At 43.0% G+C, this 13,004-nt stretch overlaps 2 protein-coding genes across 6 annotated transcripts in view; both read left to right on the top strand.

Moving 5' to 3' along the window:
• The window catches only part of MCU (mitochondrial calcium uniporter), an 86,514-nt gene extending 83,259 nt beyond the window's left edge, over positions 1 to 3,255 (top strand). For 2 of the 3 annotated variants that reach the window (XM_069863935.1, XM_069863937.1), the window contains exons 7-8: positions 133 to 249; positions 1,348 to 3,255. In XM_069863935.1, coding sequence (XP_069720036.1) covers positions 133 to 249; positions 1,348 to 1,464 — 234 coding nt within the window. In that variant the 3' untranslated portion in view covers positions 1,465 to 3,255. Of the gene's footprint in view, positions 1 to 132; positions 250 to 1,343 lie in introns of all 3 variants that reach the window. The other variant, XM_069863936.1, reaches the window with a different exon arrangement.
• A 132-nt stretch (positions 3,256 to 3,387) lies between these two features.
• Positions 3,388 to 13,004, top strand: part of OIT3 (oncoprotein induced transcript 3) — a 28,832-nt gene continuing 19,215 nt past the window's right edge. The window contains exons 1-2 of one of the 3 annotated variants that reach the window (XM_069863909.1): positions 3,388 to 3,479; positions 12,408 to 12,782. In XM_069863909.1, the coding sequence (XP_069720010.1) occupies positions 12,539 to 12,782 (244 nt within the window). In that variant the 5' untranslated portion in view covers positions 3,388 to 3,479; positions 12,408 to 12,538. Of the gene's footprint in view, positions 3,480 to 6,694; positions 7,094 to 7,661; positions 8,734 to 12,407; positions 12,783 to 13,004 lie in introns of those variants that run through there. The other 2 variants (XM_069863907.1, XM_069863908.1) reach the window with 2 other exon arrangements.

Here is a 13,004-nt window from a genome sequence, read left to right on the forward strand (position 1 = left end):
CTGGTCTTGTGTCTTCACTGACAGAAACTAGCCTTCCTCCCAAAACATGCCTAATACATGCTATGCTGATGCTATCCTGTGTTGCACCCTGTTGATGCTTTATTCAGATCTTCTCTTCTTATTTCTTTTTAGGAATATGTTTATCCAGATGCCAGAGACAGACAGTACTTATTTTTTTTCCATAAAGGAGCCAAAAAGACACAATTTGATCTAGAGAAATACAACCAACTCAAGGATGCAATTGCTCAGGTAACAAGAATTTTTCAGAAATAGAACAAAGAAGTAACTGCTTGCTAGTTCTTAGCTGCTATTAATAGATACACCTCGAACAAGAATGGATATATCTTAAGTTTTAAGCCTATTTTCTTGTCACAGCCCCAGTGTAATCACTGAATTGGCTTTGGTATACCCAGGAATAGAACTGCTGGATGTGTAAATCAATGTGAAATGCCTGTGTGTCTCTATCTGTGAGGGCTTTCTAGAAATTGCTGGCAAATCTTGAGTTGCTTCAGGCACTTCATGCCTCAGAGGAGCCTAATTCAAGATTTCCTTTATTCTCAGCTCCTCCACACCAGATGGGTTTAGTGAGGAATGAAGGGTTACATCCATTCAGTTCATGTCTTTGTGACGTAGCATTTCTATATGCTGGGTTGCAGTCATGGAAAATAATGTTAATAAACCTTAACTGTATTGTTAGAGGTAATGGGGACAGATTTCTCATATTTTGGAGGCAGACGTTTTGGCAGACTGTCCACGTTGTGGGATCTGTTCAAAAAGGAGCTGGGTAGAGATCTTTCCTTGTGTCTTTGAGAGCCTTTCTGCGGAAGGATGGCGTGAGCAGGATCCAGGGCAAGATGTGTTCTCCCCTTGCCTTTGAGAAGGAGTTGAGGAAGGTCAGGGCTCTCTTTGTTTCATGAGAAAACTGAGAAAAACTTCTCGGCCCATGTTGAATACAGATGCTCTTGGGTGGCTGTATTTGCATGGGGGTTTTCTTCTAGAATCAACTATTCCTGTGAAACTAGTTGGGGAGTTTATTGGGTTTGATTTTTTTTTTTTTTTAAATAAAGTTTCCAGTGAGTTTATGGGGATCAGATCCTCCCTACTATATTCCTTTGAAGTGGCTGCATGTAGACAAGTTTAGAGAATTACAGTGCAAATGTCTTAAAGTGCTGAGAATGATTTTCCCAAGTATGAGCCTGTGACTTTATTTTACTTTTTGAACGCTTCCCTTCTGGACAGGAAAAACAAAGAAATGCAGGAAAGCTTTCCGTTCTGTAAAGGGGAATAGTGTTGGGGAAGGTGTGTTGGGAGCTTATTCTTTATAATGTGCCTTTTACTTTTAGGCAGAATTGGACCTCAAGAGGCTTCGAGACCCACTGCAGGTTCACCTGCCCGTCCAGCAAATTGGTGAAAAGGACTGATTGGCAAAGAAGCTCTGAACCTCGGCAACAAAAGTGTTCATAGCTCTTGCCTTTTTAATTAAAGCATTGCAGGTGGAAGCTGGGAGGTGGTGTGGGGGTGGAGGGTTTTTACCTTTAATCAAGACAAAGGACTATAGGGGGGGAATTTCTTAAATCTGAAGATGGGACATTGTGGAATGTTTAGGTTTGAAAAGGGCTTGGAAAATAGTCACACTTAAAAACTGTCTGAATGGCAATTATGTACAAATACAGGATTGGAGGGGTCATTAAAAGAATGTATCGCTGGGGTGTAGGGGTGTCTTCTTCCAGCTTTGCAGGGTCTGCCTCTTGATAAGACGCCAGCAGCCTGCTTAGCTTTTTAAATTTTCCTTTACCTGATTCAGATCTCTCTTTCTCTCTCAAAAAAAAGGAAAAAAAAACCCAAACACCAACAAAGAACCCAGGCCACCTGGAGCTATGGCTGGTGATCAGAACTTGCAGTCCACCATCATTAACACGCACACTTCTGATCAGACCTGATCTTTTTTGTAAAGTTACTACAAGACTGCTTTCTACTGGAAAACCGTGAGCTTCCCCTTCCCAGCCCACCCCACGTGCTCCACTGACTTCCTCCTTTGCTTATTTGTAGCACAGATTGGTTGTAGCCAAGTGAGAGAAGGAATGAGTTTTCTTCTGGATATTTGATAATTGATTTTTTGATTATTCCATAATAACTATATAAACTTTGTGTCCTGATGCCCTTGAGCTCCTTCTAGAAATCAATGGCAGCATTGCATGAGAGGTTTTTTGTATTCAGTCTTAAGGGAGGGAGGATTCCCCTCTTCCTGCCCCAAAGCTGATAGCCACCTGGACTATGAAATGATAAAGGTTTAAAGGATTATGAAATTGTTACAGAATCATAACTCCTGCTTAAATGCAAAGCATTTTCCTTACCCAGAGGCTTTTTGAAAGCCATGGGCTCTCAAGTGCCAGACGCAGAACTGTTTCAGTTCTCTAGCACTTTCCTGTATTTAAGTAGCTTTAAATGAGCTTCGCATCCAGAGGTCAGAATTTCTTAGGAGTGGCTAATGACATTTCTTGTTCTTGACTCAAAGAAATAGAGGAAGGAAAGTCGACCCATTGCCCTCTCTTCTAGCCAAGGCTGGCTGAATTCTGAGCAGTTAAAACATCTCATCATTCAAAGCGAGTCAGTCTGTTCAGCATCCTGCTGATAAATACTGTGAAGACAGGATAGAGGTGGGAGAAGGGCACTAAGCTTTATATACAGACAAGCTGGCTACTTTTTTGGTGTTTCATTACTATTCCTCACTGTGTCATGGAAAGAGGATTCTGGTTTTTTTGGAGAACTACATTAAAAAAAAAAAAAGGAAAGAAAAAAACCAAATCAGTACTAACTAGATGCCAGGTGCCTTGCAGATGTGGAAACACAACTGGGATTGCTGCCTCTTCTCACTCAATGGCATGTTGGACCGAATGGGTGCATGTTTCTAAGTTGTTTTTTTTAACCCCTCCCCCTTTTCCTCTGTCTTTCAATTTAATTACATCGTGTGATTATTTTTTATCTGTTTTATCCTGTTTGTGTGGTGAGTTTTAAAGGGGGGGAAAAAACAAAATGAACACTCCTGTAGCTGAATCCTTGGTGTGTGTTTGGGATGAGGGAGGGAGCATGGAGAAAAGCCCTTCTTTAAAAAAAAAAAAAAACAAAAACAAAACAAAAAACAAACAAAACCAAACCACAACTGAACATGTGTAAAATCCTGTATCATTTATGAAATATGTATAAAAGAGCAATGTACTTCTGGAACAATAAATAACTATTCAATTTTTGAATCAATGTTCTTGAATAACATTATTTTCCCCAGTTAAGAAGAGAATATTTTATGTGTGGCAGCTGTCTCCTGAGATTCCTCCATTTCTTTTTGTTTAGGTTGTTTCTTCTTGACCTTACATCACTGAGGCCATGGTGGTGCAGCTAATAGCTTTCCTGAAGAAGCCTGGATGGAGATCTTGCTGCCTTGCCTACCTGCGTAACACAGGATCTCAGGAGCAGTTGAGGTGGTGAGGTGGAGATATTTGGTCTAACAAAGATGCCTTTGTTTGACCAGCGTAATAGCTCCATTTGGAGGCTGACAAAATCTAGAGACATGTGACAGGTTGCAGGATAAAAATATATATATATGTGTCTGTGTGTGTTTGCAACACCTGGGTACCTAAAACCTGCCTAGTAGTGTCAGCATATTTCAAGATTGCCTTCAAATGCTGTTTCAGAGGAAAAGTGACTTCTGTTACTTTCTGTGCCTTGGCTGTCGTTTGATTTGTCATGATGACATATAGTTTGTTCATTAACTTTGGGAATCAGCAGACTGCACTTTGTCCTGACTTTGTGGGGTGTTAGGATGAGACACTTGGTACCAGAGGATTTTTTTTTCTTTTTTCATGTCCATGACTGTAAAATGAATATAAAAGCCCCAACATGACTCCATGATTGTCAGGTTTAAAACCACCCAACTGTCTCCTGTGTGCTTTGAAGTCTGAGAGGAGGGGCTGGAAGGTGTTAGTTGTTGTGACCTACCTGTAATCACTTGAAACTTAGTTCAGCAATGTGGACAAATCCCCTTCCTCCAAGCAGCCCTTGCTCTGCTGCTGTGTACAGACGAGCTGCTGCCCTCTCCAGACAGGTTGCTTGGCACAGTTGCATTAGAAGTCATCCATTTTGGCATCCAGAAGATCTGAAGACTTAAACGTCTGGCATCCCAAACCCTATTTAGAAAGCAAGAAAATAGTGTGACCAAGTCGTTCCTGTGGACGCTTTAATGTTGTTCTAGAGATAATGTGGTAAAAGGAGTGAAAGAAGAGTCTATGATTGTACCCTGAAACATATGAGCTGTTCAGTGGCCTGTTAGTCTGTACCCCTGGGATTCTCTGCACCACTGGTGCATGCGTGGGCTCTGCTAGGGGCTTTTGTTGCCTCTGAGTGAAGGGAAGGGTGATGTTTATCTGCTCACCCTGATACGTGCTGTTGTGTATCATGCAGTAGTTATTACCTGCCTGGCTTCTCATCGTGAAACAGGGTACTGCCCCACTGGCAGCACTTCAAGAGCAGGCAGCACTGCCTGAATCTTAATGTAACACTGTGTTCTTAGACGCCATGAAGGACAAACAGTGGTGTGCATTGCAGTATTCAGATGCTGCCTTGTCTACCATTTTTGTTATTCATTTGCTTAACTTCTCTTTTCTCCTTATGAGGGAGCTTTCAAATAAACATATGTCACATTCAAAACTGTGGAGGAATGTATTAAGTTTCCTTTTTGCCATACATGCGAGGCTCTGCACTGCAGAGCTCATCAGTGTTCATGGCTCCCTTTTCCTGAATAGCAAAGAAACCCTTTTTCTTTTCCTCTGTAATCCTTCTTACCCAGCAGGTGCTGATGATGATCACCTTGCTGCAAAGTTCTTGCACTTCCATGTTGGCTCTATGAGGGTTTGCATGATGCTTTGAAGCTACTGTTGGCTGTCAGACCTTGGCACTGTGTCAGTCAAGCAAAGCTGGCCAAGTTGCCCTGTCTTTCTGAACTATTTCTTTGATCTCATCTGTGGTAAATGAAAACTGTTTTCCTCTATGCCACGTTGTATGGCTTTACTTCCACACGGGAAGATTTTTATATTGTAAGTATTCTTCTACCTTTCTCAAGAGATTCTAATTATTCCCTTTTTCAAAAAATAACTTTTATTTCTAGACTGACATTGAAGAGGTAAGAAATAAAATACAAGAATGGAAATAACACTTATAGTGTATCTAAGCCCTGAAGTATGGGAGAAGCTGATGTTAGTGCTTATTCATTATGATTCCTCTTCACCACTGACTAGTTTTAGAGTTGTGGATGTGCTGTCTATGTCTGAATTCTTCCATTTAGAACTTGAGGATACGCTGATTTCTGTACAACCTGTGGAAAAACACACTCAAAACATCAAGCTCTCTGTCACAGGACTCCACTAATGGGAAGGAAATAAGTGCTACTCATGTCTTATACTTAAGTCTGATTTTAGTGCAGTCTTGATGTTTTACTTTTTCTTTTGGTGACTTTGCTCATACTTCACCAAACTCGTGTTCACTCCCTGATCTCAACAGCCCTTCCCATGGGCACGGTGTCCCGGGACAAGTTGTTTATAGAATCAAGGCTAAAGCCTTGACACATGTGCAATCTCTCTTGGCAGCCTGTCAAGGCTTATTGTGAATGTACATCCTCAAATCAATTGCAGACAGGGATCCTGGGTCGGGTTCTCCTCTCTCTCCGTGGCAGGAACTGCTGATTAGCTCTTCCGCCTGCTCCTTTCAGGCAGACTGCAGGAGTCACTCCTGCACCAGGAGCTGTTCTTCACACACCTTGCTTGTACCAAACATTAGTGTGTCTCGAGAGGTGGCTTTGGCTAAGACAAGGCCAGCTTCAGCAAACACCAAAATACCTTTATTCACTAGTCCATTACAAGTAACATAAGGCTTCCCAATGTAGCCAGTGCTTTGAAAAAGCAGAATTCTTTGTGTGAGGGTGGTAGAACCCTCCAAATCTCTGGCAGGGTTAAGAGTTGTGGTGGCCACCTGCAAACTTAGCATCCTTTTCTTACATTCAGAATAGATGTACTCAGGCTTAGATAGTAGCAAGTTTAGAAGTTCCCATTTCATGGGTACCAAAATAAAATCTCAGCCTTCTATTTTACTACTGGTTTAACAATCTTTTAACTCATGCTGATATTTACATTCAAGAACTACTTACTCAATTCTGAATCTTCTTTTGAAGTTGGGCTCACTCGTATTTGGGATGGGAAAGTGGAGGTCAGGAAACAACAGATTTACCAGATCTGCCTAGAGAGTGCAGGCCCTGCAGCACCTTGAGTGCTCCACTAGAATTGTACTCTCCCTCCCAAAGGGTCTGTTTGCAGGAGGGTGTTTTATCTGGGTTCCCACCACACTCTCAGGAGTAAGTACTCCAGCTCACTGTGCCATAGATTGCAGTAGTCTAATCTAGGCTGCTGTTGTTTGTGGGGAACTGGAGAGATGTATGTCACCCAAAATAACTTGCAAAGCAAAGAAAAATTGCTGATGGAAGAGTTACCTCTGCTGGTGCTTCTTCTGGAAGACCAAGATGGTCTTTCTGTCTTGTGGATCCTACAAATGTTTAGAAGCAGTGCACTGAGTCTTCTCCAGCTTTAGACTGTTTCCTTGAACGAGATGTTGTGGTGATTTGGGAGTGTCATCTCTGGAAGTGCTAGGACATCTTCTGCTTTAATACCTTTTGGAGAGCGTGATAAGGCCTGTTAGTCACACCTTTGAGGCTCCAAACTGCTCAGATGTATTTCATTTCCCGATCTTATTTGTACTTACATGTAACTGTCAAAATGTTACTAGTGCCGGGCCTAATGTACCACCTACAAAGATAAAAGCAGCCGTTAATGAAATAGTTCAGAGAAATACACACACCTCTAACAAATAGAAAACTCAATTCGAGCTTGTCAGTTTTATTTACCTGGGATCTTAAGTAAGAATCAACCTCTCAATGAAAATGACAAAATATAACTTTGTATGACTTGCAGTATTCTCCATTCAATTTTAGTTTCTCTTCTGGGAATTCACATAATCACCTGTCAAGGGTTATCTGCCTTGCTAGCTTTTCCGAGTGAATTTGTTCTCTTTTCCTGTTGTTAAAAAATGTTTCTGGTACCTCACAGCTGGCAGCACAATAGAGCCAGAGAAATTTTTTTGGTGGTGACGGTGACAGAAATGACAATGATTTATAAAAATTCTGTTGTTGCTCCCTAGAGTCATTCACCACTGGAACTGACTCCTAGCAGGGTGCAGCAGAGCAGCATATTGCATTTCACTGCCAGAGAACATCCAGACAGAGAGAGAGTACTTTCTGTGATGTGCAATCTCTACAAAGCGGGCAAATACATACAAACTCAATATGAAAACAACAGAGCTGGTTTTTTCCTACTGGGATTAGAAAGTAGCACATCAACCTTGATGTTATTCCTCATGCCAGCCTGCTGCTGAAATGCAGGGTGCAAAGGAAATGTGGAAATGCCTGCACTTGCTTGATTGTGTGGTTACTGTAGGCTTAGCTTTGCTCTCTGCTGATGGAGAGGTTTCTGCCTGCAGATAATTTCCTGGGGAGAACTGTACAACCATTGTTAATAAGCAAGGAGGGACCCGTAAATTTTCATATGTACATATATGTTTAAAAAACCCCGAATTTTAGATCTATAATAAAAGCTTCAGCTAGCAGAATGAGAGGGAAGATCCCTTTCTGCTTGTTCATATTGTCCTTGGTATCTCTCACTGCTTGGTTTGCTATAGCAGAGAGCAGATTTCAGTGTGCTGTATCTCACAGCCAGAGCATGTGGTTGTGACCTGCAGCTCAATCTCATTCGGTTTGAACTGGTAAGGCAGAGGTTCTCTTATTTCTCAGTTTTGCATGAAAGTCAATTCAGTAGTGTTTGGTTTCTTGATTGTTGGTTTGTTTGTTTGTTTTTTAAATGGTGGTAAGACTACTGTGGAAAACCATCTTTATTTGCCTTGTTCAATAATCTTGTTGCAGTGGTCAGGTTGTGTGACCAGGAGTGGAAAGGGTCTTTATGTAGTGTTGGAACAGTTTATTTCCCTATAGGACACCGGTGCTTTGCTTTGACTGATGTTCCCATTGTCGCTATGCTCCAAGTATTCATCTGCAATCTCTGCTCGGAAGGATCAGTTCTCCTCCTTTGGCCACTATTTCCTGCAGTTAAGGCTCTCTGGCTGGAGTTTTCTGCCTGTGGGGAGCCACGAAGTCCTATGATTTGTGAAAGGAGTGGAGATAACAAGCACCCATCTGTTCTTCTTTTCCATCCCTTCGGGATGTCCGGGTGTTCCCTGGTTAGAATTCTCGTCTCCAGATAAGATTGTGGAGGTGTCACTGTGGGGCAGTCAGGCCAGAAAACAATAGCGGGTTGAGTCCAAAAAACAAGATTGATCAGTAAGTACATCTCTGTTGTCAATAAGGGGCAGAGCTGCTCTGTAGAGGTCAAGGCTGGAGCAGTACCCCACATCCCTTCTGCTTCTTTCTCTGATAAACTTCCAGGAGGGTTGTCACACTTGCTCTTCAGAAAGCTTGGTGTCAGAAGCTTCACTGAGACAAGGGCTGCGAGAGCTACAGTGTGTGCAAGGGCTTTCAAGTCTCTGTTACTTGAGTGGCAACTGTTCCTTGGATAAGTGGGATGTTCCAGTACTTGTTTTTCTCTCTCTGCTTTGTCATCCAGTTGCAGCCAGTGTATTCCATGGGTGAGTAAGGAGGCATTGCCTTCGAGCTTATTTCTGTTCATCATCTTTACCATTTGTGCTGAGCCTTGGTATGCTTAGGTGAAAGACTGGGAGATGTGAGAAACACCCGTTTTGAAGGTGGTGGGGACTTATGGGAAAGCTGAAGAGGGGCTCTTTATCTTGAAGTGCAGGGATAGGACAAGAGGTAGTGGCTTTAAGCTGAAAGAGGGGAGATTTAGATTAGATACTAGGAAATTTTTTCCTGTGAGCGTGGTGAGGCGCTGGCACTGGTTGCCCAGAGAAGTCGTGGCTGCGCCGTCTCTGGGGCAAGGCCAGGTTGGACGGGGCTTTGAGCAACCTGATCCAGTTGAAGGTGTCCATGCCTGTGGTGGTGGGTGTGGAACGGGATGATCTTTGAAGTTCCTTCCAATCCAAACCATTCTATGAGTCTATGAAATTCTTTCCAGTTCAAAAGGTCTTTCTGTCACAGAGACAGAAGGCTCCCATACTGGGAGAATCTCTACTGCCAAGGCACTGTGGGATTTTCCTCTCCCTCCAAAGGAAAGACTTGACGAGTAGATATTATGCTACTTTTTCACTTGTTTCTTTGATAAATCTGAACTGAATTTAGTGTCATAATGCAGTGCTGCTCATTTTGTCGATCAGTCCTGCCAGAGACCTCCAGTTACACAGCACACGCAGGATTAATCTCTCTGCAGAATGGTGGGATTATGAATGCTTGCTGGAGTCTAATTTGTCATCCAGTATATATGCTAGCATGTTAGCTAGAGAATTAATGATATCATCAAGATAACAAATCAAAAAGGTTTACTTCATAGCTAATGCTCCTCAGGTCATGCAAGAAGTGTTGGGGAGGAAAAAATTCAGCCAAGAAAAATGAAAATCAGAGGAGTCAGAGACAGATGCATCTTGTGCAAAACCCCCATGCTTTCATTGTTGGGGGAGAGAGAAGAGATGAAAGGTTGATTGGTTGCTTCTATATTTTTGTGGAGCGTTTTCTTAAAATCTCAGATTAGTTTTTAGTAAACTCTGCTGCCAAAGACTGCTTGGTGTCTGCAGGGATGTTGGCCTAGGGCAGCTCTGGCAGCCCAAGGGCAGCTGTGAGGGTCTGCAGTGTTCGAAAGGGCACTGTCTGCTGTTTCTGCTTGTCTGCCTTCCCTTCGCTCCTGCCTGAGGCTCTCAGAGAAATGAAAGAGGGGAGGATGTGCTACCCCGTTTCCCCTGAAATGTCACCTTCCAGTTCTCTCTGAGCTGCTGCATATTCAGCTCAGTGAATTTTGTCTTTAAATTATCTTCTGAATGTTTAGGAGACAATGTGATCTCCCTAGACGAGCATTTTCAGTGTCTGTCTACAAAGCATATTTCATGAAGTTAATTATCCTATATGAAAGCTAATGAGCGTGCATGTATTTTCGGTGCTGCCCAGCGGGGAAGCTGACAGGGTATTCCTTGCTCTGCCTCATTTGGCTCTTAACAACACAAAAACCTTTTCATCATAGTCAGTGACTCACCCAAAGGCCATATCAAATCATCTTGTGGGGACCAAGTGAGTTGTATTGGGGGAAACCTAGAGGAAGCTCTTTTCAGCTATGTGCAAAGGCAGGACCTGTGTTTTCCTGTCCCAAGAAGTCAATCAAGCTTTTGGACTATGGGATTTAATGGTGCTGCTGCTGTCTGTGGCCAAGGGAAGACAAGGAAAGGCAGGTGCAATCAAGAGTTCATGAGGGATTGCCTGGTGAATCCCATCAGAGATTCCTGCTGCAGTTCCATCTCCGCTGCTCAGAACTAGGGGCTGCTTGTTGTGGCAGTGAATCCGCTCTGCGTATCTCATAAATATGTGCCCTAGAAATTCCTTTCCTAACCCCGACTTGTGTGCCATGTGCCAGCTTGCAGCTCTGCAACGCTCTCATGACTACAACAGCTGCTCCTGCCTTTAATGCTGGATTCCAGGCCAAACAAAACATGTCTATGAGGATGGTGTGAGGGTGCTTGTCAAGAGAGGTTTTGTATTTGTGAGAAGGTACGAGGCAGCACATCGGTGAGACACATACTCTCAGAGGGTGCAGCTAAATAAGGGTAACTTGGAGCCCATATTCTGAAGCACTTGTAGTTCCCACTTCAAAGTCAGTGAAGCAAACCAAAATAATGAACCAGGAAGGTTTGCCTGAGTCCAGAGCATTCTAATAGCAACAATATCATGTCTTCCCCCACCAAAATTGCATCACCCTATTGTTTAAAGAAAACAAAACACCGAGGGCTGTTTTAGAACTTAAAAAGTCATGTGGTATGGAAAGTAGAGGTTATTCAAGTCCAAGATTTATTTCATCAGAATGATTTGTTTTATTAGCTTAATTCTAGCAAATGGTAATCAATTTTCCTTACTCAAGACAGTATTAACATTCATTTTGCTTAATAGGGAATAGCTCCTCACAGTTAAGCGATGCCTAATCAGGTATTAAATGTAAGTGAAAATGAAACCTCTGGACTTTTAGCAAGGAAGTGCCAAATCGGGGTTAATTAGGACAGGACTGAGAGTGCAGTGAACACGTCAATTCTTTCTTTTTTTTCTCCCTATGGTATTCTTATGTTTTAATTGTTTGCAGAAGGTTCAGAAAGGCTTCTGAAAAGGGACGTGTTCCTTAAGCACTGCACAAACAGACATGTGCATACCAGGAGGTCCGTGTGTTCATGTCTTGCCCTTACAAGCATCTGATCTCCTGTGGCAGTCAGGAGGATTTGTTGCCTTGCAAGGAATGTGACTGTGTAGAGAGCTGAACGTTCCTGATTCAAACCTTTATTCTCTCTAGATTTTAAGATCTCTTCCTCCTGCCTTGCCACTCTGAATGTAGGCACATGGTTAGAGACAGCCTGCTGGGCTGTTGATCAACGTTGTTGTGACCTAGAAGAATGATTCTTTTATTTAGCTGTTTAAATATTGGGCCCTGAAGGAAGTAGGTTGTGATAAATTATGCTTAGAGATCACTTACATTTATATAGAGAGCTAATAATTGAAATGGATCGTTTTCTTTCTGTACGCCTCAAATGTAGCATTCGTGTTGCATATCTTGCAATTCACATTTTAACTGACGCTTTGTAAGGTGATCTCTGCTTTGTGGTTATGGCAGCTTGGCTGTGATGGCTGATGGGTGGATTTTTAGAGAGCCTGCATAACCTGTTTGAAGTCTGGTTCTCTTCTCCAAGGCATGTGGGACAGATACCAGTGACTTCAAGAGGGGCTTGCAGGTACTCCAGTAGTACAGTAGGTACTCCAGGTGCACCCTTGGCCAAAGGGTCGATGTCCTAGGCTTGATCCAATACCCCCGGACCATTTTCTATACCAAATCGCTCTCTAGTTCTCAGGTTTATTTATATTATTTTCCCCCTGTTGTACTCTACAGCAGCTAAACAGCAAGTCAGACTGTTGCATAATGTTTTGAGGGCTCTGTTAATTTACTTTTTCTTCCAAGGCATCTAAGCCATGCTGTCAGAATTTTCCATAAGGCAATTACTTAGCTTGTATTGCTGTTTCTTCCAGGGAATCTCTGTCTATCCCAATGATCCTATTAAGTCAAGAATAGGAAAATAAATTATTTTGCATTCCTTGCAATTCTCAGTTAACAACTTGATGTGATATCTGCCAGATGTTCTCTCTTGTCTCTTACTGTATGTCTCAGCTCTGGACCCCTGCTCTGCCTACATCAGCCTGAATGAGCCCTGGAGGAACACAGATCATCAGATAAATGGTTCCCATGGCCAGCCGACGTGTGACAGTCAAATCAACGGGGAGTGGTATCGCTTCACTGGCATGGCTGGTGATGCTATGCCTACCTTCTGCATCCCAGAGAACCACTGCGGCACCCATGCTCCCATTTGGCTGAATGGCAGCCACCCACGGGAGCTGGATGGCATTGTCTCACGCCAAGCCTGTGCCAGCTTCAACGGCAACTGCTGCCTTTGGAATACCACGATTGACATTAAGGCATGCCCGGGAGGGTACTACGTGTACCACTTAACCAAGCCGAGTGTTTGTTTCCACGCGTACTGTGGACGTAAGTAACTGCTGAGATCTCTTTTCTGCAACCCTCCATCCCTTGTGATGCAGGAGGGGCAGTGAGCATCCCTGTACCTGGGAGAGGTGGTAGCTGGTTTCTGCCTCTCTCACCCAGAGACGTGTCAGGCAACGCTGTGCTGGTGGTGGCCTGTCTGTAAGAGACCAATGAGACTGTTTCACCTCAGTGAATTCTAGCCATTGTTCAGCTGGCAGAAATTTT

The sequence above is a fragment of the Phaenicophaeus curvirostris genome, chromosome 9 (assembly GCF_032191515.1).
Source record: "Phaenicophaeus curvirostris isolate KB17595 chromosome 9, BPBGC_Pcur_1.0, whole genome shotgun sequence".
NCBI classification, from domain to species: Eukaryota; Metazoa; Chordata; class Aves; order Cuculiformes; family Cuculidae; genus Phaenicophaeus; species Phaenicophaeus curvirostris.